Source organism: Oxyura jamaicensis, chromosome Z (assembly GCF_011077185.1).
Source record: "Oxyura jamaicensis isolate SHBP4307 breed ruddy duck chromosome Z, BPBGC_Ojam_1.0, whole genome shotgun sequence".
Classification (NCBI taxonomy): domain Eukaryota; kingdom Metazoa; phylum Chordata; class Aves; order Anseriformes; family Anatidae; genus Oxyura; species Oxyura jamaicensis.
Genome location: NC_048926.1, coordinates 34,128,981 through 34,140,293, shown reverse-complemented (window position 1 = coordinate 34,140,293; position 11,313 = coordinate 34,128,981). Strand labels below are relative to the sequence as shown.

Here is an 11,313-nt window from a genome sequence, read left to right as displayed (position 1 = left end):
TCCCTAATGAGGACAGGACGGGGTTAAAAAGTGACCATTTCATGGTTGACTTGAACCTGCCTACTTTCCTTGATGTGTCATCGTGAGATGCCTGGCGTGAATAAACTCTCACTTCGGGAAGGAGGAAGCCCATGGTCCCTCCAGGACACCGCCGGGGGCTGCGAACCGCCACCGGCAGAGGCAGCGCCGGTGCCGGGGGGAGGCACACGCCGCGCCCCCAGCCCAGCCGTTCATTCAGGGGCACACCGAGCAAGTTCCCTTCGCCCAGGCCCATGCCTGGCCTGAAAACGCGTCCCGGGGCTGCAGCTCCCCCCGTGCCGCGGGGGCCGAGGTCGTACCCCTGAAGGGGGAAGGAAGAGAAACCCCCCGCAGACGGCAGCCCGATCCCCCCCTCCCTAAATCCCCTCCCCGTGCCCCCCTCCTTCAGCAGCCGCCGCAACTTTTTTTTTTTTTTTTTTTTCCCCACCGGAGGAGAGAGAAAATGAGGGATGTTTGCAAAACGTGCTCGTTCCTTCTGTGGCGTTAGGTGGTGATTAATAAAGAGGGAGGGCAGGGGAGGGGGATCTGGTGGACAAGGAATGTGTTTGCAGGAGGAGGAGTGTAAGGGATGTTGTGTAATTAAATAATTAAAAAAAAAATACTTAAGTCTCATTTGGGGAGAGAGCTGGAACGGGGTCCAGAGGGTGTAACCGGTGAATTTTTCAACTTCCAAGTTTTGAACAGTCAGAGGAGAAGCCAAGGGGGAGACTGTGCGCGAGCAAATAGGGAGGGAGAGCGAGGGAGAGATTTATCGTTTGAATTTTCAAGAGATCATTTTTATTATAGTGGGCGTTTGGAAAGCAGACTCTTAACATTACCCACAGAGAGCAGGAGGGAGGGCGGAGGGAGCGGATAGGCAGAGGGAGCAGGAGGCAGCGGCAGCCGCGAGAGGAGCCCGGAGATTGCGCGCTGCGGAGCTTTTCCACCCTTGGGGGACGCACACGCTCGCTCCGGCTCGCTCCCGCACACATGGTCGCTGCCGTGTAAAGTTTCGCCTGCCATCGCTCCGGGATTTTCCTGCGCTGCTCCGGGCTGTAACCTTGAACTTTCGAGAGCGTGGTGACAGTGCCATAATAACCCACCACCAACTTCTTAATAATAATAATAATAATAATAAAAAAAGCCAAACAAAAAATCCTCCCGCCCACCCCACCCCCCCCACCCCCCCCGCTCGAGTCCTTCCCCCCTCATCTGCAAAACAACCACCAGCAGCAGCAGCAGCAGCAAAACCAAGACTCCTGCGCCGCCGACAACAAGAGGGTTAAAAGTGTAGATTGGATTTCACCCCGGGAAATCTAGCACACGGAGTGAACTTGAATCTTTGGCTATTTAAGGAGGACCGGGGTTTGTTGTGAAGTTGTGATCCAGGGCAGAGCCCCGTCCTGATTGATTTCATCTTCCTTGAGTCTCAGATGACTGTAAAATGAATAGATGAAATTATTCCTTTTTTGAGGCTTTTTCTTAGGGGCTCTCCGGGCAGCGTGGTCTCAAAGCGAAGTCATGATGTATTCTCCAATCTGTCTCACTCAGGTATAGACGCATTTTGTTTCATTTCATTTATTTATTCGTTTATTTACTTATTTTCACGTGCTTTTTTATATTTGTGTGTGAGTTGTTAATGAGTCATTGCTAGTAGTGGTAATGGGTTAACGCGCAGTTGTAACTGCTTGTCAGATCCAAACTCCTCTCGCAGGAGGGGAATACTGGAGGATCAACTGTACCAGGCCATTGTTTTGGGGAGATCCATTCAAAGTGTCACTCGGAGACAAATGCTGTTAATTGCTAGTGCATAAGGAGTCAAAGGTTAACAGAATGGAAATGAGCGTAATTACGCTAAAAAGCAGGTTCGAGAAGTATTGATTTGATTGGAATCAAACGCTCCGCGCTCTTTTCAGCCGGCCGGCGTACGCGGAACCTAACGAAAGCCTTTAAAAGGAAAAGTGCTGTTTTTGACCGAAAAAAAAAAAAAAAAAGAAAAAAAAGAAAAAGCAGCGAGCGCGCTCTTGGCGTAAAGCGATCCCGTCTTAGGCTTAATTAGAAGCGCGCAGCCTGCCAGCGGCGGGGGCGAGGGGGACGCGGCTGCCTTCCGGGCGCGCAGCATCCGCGGCGGAGCGCGGAGCTCACCGCGGGGCTCACCGCGGGGCTGGCCGCCGGCAGGCAGCGGGGACAGCCTGCCCTGGGCCGCGGGTCCCCGCCGGGGTCCCCCCAAGCGAGTTTGGGTTCTGGGGGCCGAGCGGTGCCCGGCCGCGGCCGCCGCGGGGAGGTCGCCGCCGGGGCTGCGCTGGGGAGGGGGCGCCCGGCCGGGGGTGGGGAAACGCCGTGGGCAGAAGGCAGGGGATAGTTTTGAGAAGCTTTTGTGAAAGTCTGTCTTAGGAGGATATGATGTAAACTGATTAAGCGATAGCGGCTTGCTTCCACATTGGCGCAACAAATAGCTAAAGAAGGCGAAAACGTGCGAAAGTGGCGTCTCGCGCTGTACGGTAATTAAGCGGGCAGCGACGCGCTTATAGCTGCACGGCGAATAAATAAATGCGATTTAAGTTATTCGACAATTAGAAAGCATTGTAATTCAAAGGGACTGAAGTATTCATAAATTGTGAATGAAGATGGAAACAACGATAAGGCTTATTCAGTGATTGGATGCAGTCCTGTAGCTTTTTGGCTGACACATTTTTTATTGTTTATATTTTGTTTGGCATCTAAGTGTGATTGACTTAGATATGGATATTTTCAGCAAGTAAACCTGAGCGTCAGCGGAGCAAAGCTGGAAAAGAGTGCCGTAGAAATATTTCTTCCTCAAAAGAAAAATTACTGCATGTGGGAAGTATTTTGTCTAGCCGATACACGTACGCTTGCAGGTACACACAGAGAAATAATTGCTTACCTTCAGTTAGCAAAAATCAATTCTGTGTGGCCTGCCCGTCGCGTGAAATTACTGACAGGAGTGAGACCTCTGTCCTAGGTTATATACCTTACAGTACAACTTAAGATAGCACTTTTAGCACAGAACACACGCACGTTTTCACTACCACTTCTAGCACGGCGGAGAGTTCATTTTGTTGTTTTCTGCTCTGTTGATTTTTTTTTTTTTTTCCATATCTTCATCTTTTGGATTCAGATGCAATAGATTTCCTTACTTTTCGCAAATCTATATTAAAATACCATACCTAGGTGCACACAAAAACATAATGTTATACTGCTGCAGTCACAGGTACAGGAGAGCGATTCCTGGCTTTCGTGTGTTAATAACTTCTACCTTACATTTTGTAATTCTGCTGTATCATATGCTATGTAGGAGCAGTTTACAGTTAGAGGCACATGTATGGTACACAGTTGCAGCAGTTTGATTTTACTTTGGATTTTTTTCTCTATCTGTTTGGAATGATAAGAGCGGTTTTGAAATCGTCTCCCCTCTCCCTAAATTAAAAATTCAGATTACGTTGGAAATGAGAATGTATGCTTTCCGCTATTAATTTATTTAAAGCATAAAACTGATAAATCTTATTTTGGCTTGCAACTAAGTTAAAATAGTACTGCCAAATTTGTTCTCTCTATTGTTTTCTGCCTCTCTAAGGCTCTGCACAGATGCATGTTGACTGTGATAGGGTATGCTCAGTAGAAAATATTTTGGTAAAAGTTTTAAACACAGAACACCTGTTTGGACCAAGCTAGTGCACAAGTGCCAGTTCAGTTTGTGCCGATAGAGCACTGAAGCACCTTTTAGAAACAAGTCTAAAATCCAAAAGTGAAGTTTTAAGACAGCCCTTGGCAATTTAAATGTTACCCATCACTGTTTCAATAAAAGTTTGGTGGATGTAAAATAACTTTAAGGAAGACTGAAGATTTGTCAAAAGCACTTTAATTGGGGGGTGGGGGTATGAGGGTCTTTTTCTCTGTCCTCCACGTCTCTTTCCCCCTGTTTGGGAATGAGTATAAACTACATTTATCTGTCTTGCTGAGGCATGATAGGATGCAGTTACCGCATGCCTTTAAGTGCTTAGACTCTTGTGATATTTTTACCACGTTTATTTTTATGTTATGGTGGTCCAGGAAACTCAGAATATGTAGCCTTTTTCTTTTCCTCTTATGTTGTTTCATTATGCACAAGGAAAATCCACGGGGGGAAATTGAGTGCATGAAGTTTTTGCTGTAAAATTTCTCTACTTCTGCCTTATATACTTGTTGTATGATCCTAGGCTCAAACTTAGATGAATTGATATAAAGTTTATAAAAGTGGAAAATAAGAGAAAGGCACTGCATTTCCCCTTTACCTATTCCAAAAAGAAAAGCCGGCCTAGCTATCATCATTATAATACAATTAGACTACTGGTATTTTTTCCTTTATTTACAAACTACATAGTTATTCTATAATAACGTCCATTTTAATTTAAATTGTCAGTGCAGAATGGTTCACCTGAGCCATTTGATATGACATTTGAAAAACCTTTCCACCATAAATCACTCTATTGCAAGAGCAACTATGGCACATGGGTAAGTGCAACATAAAAATCATTTTTTCAATATTGCTGTATGAATATTAAGGGGAAAAATCAAATTCTGTAGATGGCTTTTTAGGAGGTTTAGTGGAGAATGTGTGTGATTAATTGCAAATCTCCATTTAGGACCATTTTTATGGGCACTTCTTCTTGTCAAGTAATGTTTCATTTGAAAGGACTCCAGATGCACAATGAATCTCTCACAGATATCTGATAATATTGCTTTAGAACAGGATGTTCTTTGCTGTCTTTTTCCTTCACACTCTTTCACATATATTTATAGCTTTAGGACTTAATGATATCATGAAAGAAAACGCTGAATACAGTCTTGAAAAGGTCTCCTTCCTTTTTTCTTTTTTTTTTCTTTTTTTTTTTTTTTCTTTTTTTCCTTCACTCTTTGAAAAGGAAAACATTCAACCACTATTCAACCACTGGAGACTGGAATTTAAAAACAGGAATTTGTCTCTAAAATTTTCATAGATATAAAATGCTATTGGTTATTATTGGTAACACAATGTGCAGCACCTGAAGGCAAAGCCATTCTGGAAGAGTTTGCCATGTCCATCTTAAAAAACAAAACTAGATCTGCAGTTTTCTCGTAGTGTAGAATTTCCATGTTAATTTTATTGCCATTTAAAGTTATAATAGTTGGAGTCTGTTTTAGGCATAGGGTAAATTATAGTATCTGGGAAAAAAAAAAAAAAATCTCTCAAAGCTCTTCAGCCCCCTGTCTTTTTCCTTGCCCCACATTTAATCACAGATACTAGAATTTTCAAGATGTGAAGGAATTCTGTTTTGCTCAGTATAAAATTAATTGTAAGGATTTTACACTGAAAAACCTTCCTCCTTATGCTTAGTTAAAATTTTATTAACATTTTATGTAAATGCTTTGATTAAGATGACTTTCATGGGTGAAAAAATAAACTTTCTCTAGTAGTTAGAACTGAGGAGAAGAAAAGCATGGCATTGGAAAGCGTATGAAGATAGTGAAGTCTTATCATGGGCTGTGGTTACTCAGAGCAGTATTGCCTTCCCACACAAAGAACAGATTGTGGTTTAACTCTTTCCATGGCCTAGTTTCATGTGCCAGTATAGTATCAGAATTGTTCAAATCTCTGCTGGAAACTACTAGTCAGTTTAATTATTGCCTTTGTGACTTTGTCAAACATCATACTGTAGTGCAATTGTTTATGTGCTGAATATTCTAATATTCCCTCCCCTTCTCCTTCTTCTTCTTCTTCTTTTTTTTTTTTTTTTAAATTATTATTATTATTATTATTATTATTATTCTTTTCTGTGTGAAGAATAATAGGCATAGGGAAACGCCTTGCAACTTTTGTGTTGTTTTCTGTTTGCTTTGACTGTGGTGAGGGAAGAGAGCTAACCAGTTCCAGTAGGTTTTTACCATTCAGGAAATTTTAAAGTTTGTTTGAAATTTGAAGATTTAAATACTAAATTCTTGGCCTGAAGCTTCTACAATGGCAGTCTGAACTCTCTATAATTGAGACCATTAGTTATACTTTCATCATTTTTTCCCTAATGGAGTTAATCAACCTACTGATTAAACATAATTCATTCCCTGTCTAGCAACGTAGCTAAAATATTAGTTTGTTAATTATATTCTTGAATATAATTGTATAAAAAAGGTTCACTTTTAGTTTGATTGCACTGTGCCAGTCAGTATGATGAACAATCTGCATGGTATTTAAAACTACATATGCCTACACACAGAAAGAGAGATATCTCCCCTAAGGTCTCCCTTGCAAACCAAAATAAAGTAATGTTTGATAAGCAGATTGCACTGTTTTAAACAGAGAATTTGTTCACAGAAGAGGCATTAGTTTTTGGGAAAGGCCTATTTAGATATTAATATGGATGTGTAGGATGGTACTTTAAGCAGACAAAACAAATTAATTTAATTGCTATAGGATGTACTTGTAGACGACAACTATGCATTACCTCCTTAATGCAATACATATTGCTGCTAGGCAGAAGATAAGAACTTACAGGTGTAGCCAGATGAGAGAAAGGGATATTTTGGAACTGTAAATAAATTGCATGGGTATCACAAAAGCAGCATTTGACCAGCGGTGCACTCGTAATGTCACTCTGCCACAGCATGCAGGAACACAAAGAATGCAAAGTTTGTGCCAAGTTGCCATTTTTCATTGTACACCTCAGATTGATTTTTAAGGGGTTTAGAATAATTGCCACACTCATGTGATCAGTTAACAAATTAACTGACTCTGTGGGGCTTCAAAACCCATAGTGAAGCTGCCAGAAGAAAATTAATGTAATTTTTGTTCTCAACTTCATAAACTTTTATTTTACAGAGTTTGGGGGTGGTGGGAGGGAAGCCTGAAGAGCTGAAAGTACAGAAGCTTCTGTTCAGGATTTGTGTACAACACGCTGCGTCTTTTCCCCACTTTCCCTTACTGTATACTGGTTTCTCTAGTTACCACCACTGGAATGGTGCTGTTTCAGTGCTGGAATGTTGGACGTTTGATAAGAAAATGGATCAAGTTTAATGGCGCATGCTCTTTGTGCCACCAGCAGTCTCTTGCTGAGAGCATGCTCCAAAAGCGGGAACTGTGTGGCATTACACTGAGCATGTATATGCTTTGTGTTTCTGTGCCACAGAGAAGAGAAATGAACTGTGGCATTCGCCTCAGCGTTCTGAACGTTTCTGCTCAGATTTTTTAAAACCGTATAGTGTCCTCTTTGCACAATGGTACTTTTCTTGATGTTAGCCATTCACTCAGATATTTAAATGTTAGAAATAAAACATCTTGATAGCATCTCTTTTAAATGATGTAGTCTTTATAGCTTTGTGGGATGAAGGGAGGGGAGGCATACAGAATAAAATCTTCACAGGGTTCTTTTAAAGAGTGAAATATAGGGAAAATGTGATTCTCCATGTACTTTTGTCTGTTGCCTGATAGCAATAATAAATGCGTAAAAGATGTTATGCAGAATTTTGCATAGATTTTAACTAACTCTTGAGTGTTTATTCTCTTCATCTTGGATTTCACTTTAAGATTTTCAGAAATCTTTATTGATAATGCTTTGATTATGAAAGCTTACTGACTTTGAGTTTTCTTCCTCTCTTCTTTTATTTATTTTTTTTTCCCTCCACTTCTCTTCACAGGATGAATTTCACCCGTTCATTGAGGCACTTCTTCCACATGTCCGTGCAATTGCCTACACTTGGTTCAACCTCCAGGCTCGAAAACGCAAGTACTTCAAAAAACATGAGAAACGAATGTCAAAGGATGAGGAAAGAGCAGTCAAGGATGAGCTACTTAGCGAAAAGCCCGAAATTAAACAGAAGTGGGCATCCAGGCTCCTCGCCAAGCTGCGCAAAGATATTCGCCAAGAGTTCCGGGAGGATTTTGTGCTCACAGTGACTGGGAAGAAGCACCCATGCTGTGTATTGTCCAATCCTGACCAGAAGGGTAAGATTAGGAGAATCGACTGCCTGAGACAGGCTGACAAAGTCTGGCGTCTGGATCTAGTCATGGTGATCCTGTTCAAAGGCATCCCCTTGGAAAGTACGGATGGAGAGCGGCTCATGAAATCCCCACATTGCACAAATCCAGCACTTTGCGTCCAGCCACACCACATAACAGTATCAGTCAAGGAGCTTGATTTGTTTTTGGCATACTACGTGCAGGAGCAAGGTAGGAAGCAGATTGTTGTGTTTCTATGTTAGTATGTCAAACTCTGATTCTGAGTAGCCCTGTTTCCCCTATGGGCTCACTTCCAGTGAAACATTATTCTGTGGTCTCTATACGTAATGTGGGCACATATCCTTATGTAAATCAGCATGTATACATATATACACACATACACATATACTCCTACAGACCTGTGCAAGTGACACGTATGTTTGACATATGTCTCTTGTTCTCTTTCAGGAGAGAGTAGGACATACCAGAGTAGTACTTTAGTTCCTCTGAAGATGCTTATTTATTTATTTATTTATTTGTTGTGAAAAAGGGGCACAATATTGTGTATTTTTCTCCAGTAATGACTTCAGAAAACATTTTTCTTCTCTTTAAAGTTTTTGTGTGTCCTCCCCACCCAACCCAACAGTATTGTTAGTAACAGATGCAGGTATGTGCAATTGCACAATCACAATAAATAATATAAATATTTATTCTTGCATTTTCATTTATAAATAATCAAAAATTCATCTTTAAGTTGATGATTCTATTGTAACTTTAAAAACAATTATAGACTTTCTCATGACTATTAAATAAAAATTATATAAAAAAAATAGCACAGTAATGCAGCTTAGTAAATACTTAGTAGTCAGAATTACAGCATACACTACTTTACATTTTATTCATATTTTAAACCATTAGCTCATGTTTCCTATCTGAGTTTAAAAAAAACAAAGATCCAGCTTGTAATATTTATAGAGAATTTTACATAAAAAGTATATTTTCATAATCACACCAGTATAATTAATTTTATTTGACATATAATTAAAATATGAAAAATCACAGAAAAGCTCCTTTAACTTATTTTTATGGAATTAAAATACAAGCAGTGCTTCTGGTACTCATATCTCAGGGAAAAAATGATATTCATTTTACATATTCACATATCAGTATTCATATGCAGGTCCCCCAAAATCATAAATGGCAATAAGTAGATAAAGATTTTCCTCTGATCCTAAGCCTTCTGAAAAACATTTTCTCTGCGTGCATCGTTTGGGTTATTTCTGCTGATTATATCATCCTCTAGCCATCTTTGTATTGCTGGCTGATAAGCAGCAATAAAACATTTATTTTTTAGCCGCAGATCTAAACTAGGGAAAGTTTGAATGGCTGCAGATGGTGGGCCATTTTACAACTTGGCCTGGTAGTAGGCAGAAATGGCCTGCAGAAGGGCAGATGGCAGGTTGTTATCTGATGCCCGATACGTAACTCCAGATCTAACCAAAAAATAACTAAATGGATTTTATTAGTAACAAAAAAGTGAAATTGCATGTCTTCTTTAAATGTGTACTCATTGTTTTAGAGAACAGGTACACAATACAACCTTTTTATTTTCAATAAATTTTTCTGTTAGAAATTCAGTCATGCAAATGGTGCACTGTGTTCTTGTGAACGCATAGTGTTCATTTTTATTATTTATTCCTCATGAAAAAATGCCCCCCCCCCCTTTTTTTTTTTTTTTTTTTTTCCTCTTATTTGTATTTTATATATTTCTCTCCACAGAAGTAGACAATGTACTTAGAAATTTTGCAGCGACTTTAAGTAGTTGCACAGTATGGTAAATCTGATCCTCAAAAGGATAGAAAATAAGTTTTCTATGATAGCATTAAATAAAATATCTTAATTACAAAATATTTTTAACTTCAAATTTCCTTTATGAAAAAAAAAAAAAAAAAAGAATACTAGTTTGAATGCAAATATTGCAAGATACAGCTTGCTGATTAATTTTAATAGATATACCCGTCTGTAAAAGTCAAAACTACAAATGGAGGCAAAATAGCTTATGTAGCTCTTGAACCGAAGAAGCTGCGGTCAGGATACTCACACTCTTGATTTTAAGTTGTTGGAAGACAGTAACTTGAAATGGGGCACGAAATTGAAGGACATAGCTGATTTTACTGTTTTAAATGGATTGAGAATATGAGATTATTCAAAACATTTGTCTAAACAGAAATGAGTAAGATAAACATGCTGTAATATTATAACTTCCAAAGTTACAAGAAGCTACTTCAGGAATATACGGGTAGATGAAGCTGGCTAATTTCTTTGTACCAAGCCACCCTTAGTAGACCCTTTTGTTTATTGTGAACCGCATGTATTTTGTATCTCTCTTGTTGCTTTACAGTTAATCGTCTGTTAACATCTGTTGGCTCTCTTCTTGAAGAAGTCATATTAAGTTATCTTTGTATTTTTATCCCGTTTTGTCAAACTTTGATTCTCTGTCCTCAGTGAAAGCACTCTGTGGCACTTTGCAGTGCACTTGATTAAGAGCACCACGCTTTGCAAAAGATAAGCATGAAGTCAACCAAAATGCTGCCTTTTACACATGCTGTTTTGCTTTTTATTTCTATTTTGGAATACAAAATCCGCTTAATAGTATCGTATAAAAACTAAGTAGAGAAATAAAAACAATTAAGTTGCTGAATGAAATATGAAGAAGGAATTAGCACACAAAATTAATAAAGGGGCCAAATAGTATGGTTTTTGTTGCTTTAAAAAGAAGATTAGGGGAAAAAGGAGGAGGAAGGGTAGTTTGAGTGCCAGTGATGGTTGCCAGTGGCACCAGGATTGGCATCAGACCTTCTTTGTTTAGCCTAGGATGCCTGTGATTTGTTGGTTGGCATCCGCATTGCAGTGCAGAGTAATGTTACAATATATTGACAATTTCCAGATCTAGAAGTGTCAATAATCCTTTCATTTCTTAATAAAAAAAGCTTCTACTTTCACATCTGCCTTGAAGGATGAAATAAAGACTGACCCATCAAGTTCTATCATTGACCAACTTCACCTGGTTCTGCTTTTCGCTCACCTCCCTCAGAATTCAGCATCTTTTTCTCCCTATTCCCTTTCTACTACCCTCTTGCGCTTTAGGAACTTTTTTTTTTTTTTTTTTTTTTTAAAAAAAAAGAGGCTTGAAATAGGTTGCAATGCCTTTGACTGAAATGGAGGAAGAAAATGGGAGGCACACAGTGATCAATGTTTAGCCTCAAAATAATTTTAAATCATAATACATTTCTGCTTGTTTTGTGTATCTAGTCCACCCTCCCCCCTCA

At 39.7% G+C, this 11,313-nt stretch overlaps 1 protein-coding gene across 1 annotated transcript in view; it reads left to right on the top strand.

Moving 5' to 3' along the window:
* The first annotated feature begins 581 nt into the window (after positions 1-581).
* LOC118156104 (nuclear factor 1 B-type) overlaps positions 582-11,313 on the top strand; it is a 16,893-nt gene continuing 6,161 nt past the window's right edge. The window contains exons 1-2 of the mRNA XM_035309892.1: positions 582-1,569; positions 7,684-8,215. Of these exons, the coding sequence (XP_035165783.1) occupies positions 1,540-1,569; positions 7,684-8,215 (562 nt within the window). The 5' untranslated portion in view covers positions 582-1,539. The remainder of the gene's footprint in view (positions 1,570-7,683; positions 8,216-11,313) is intronic.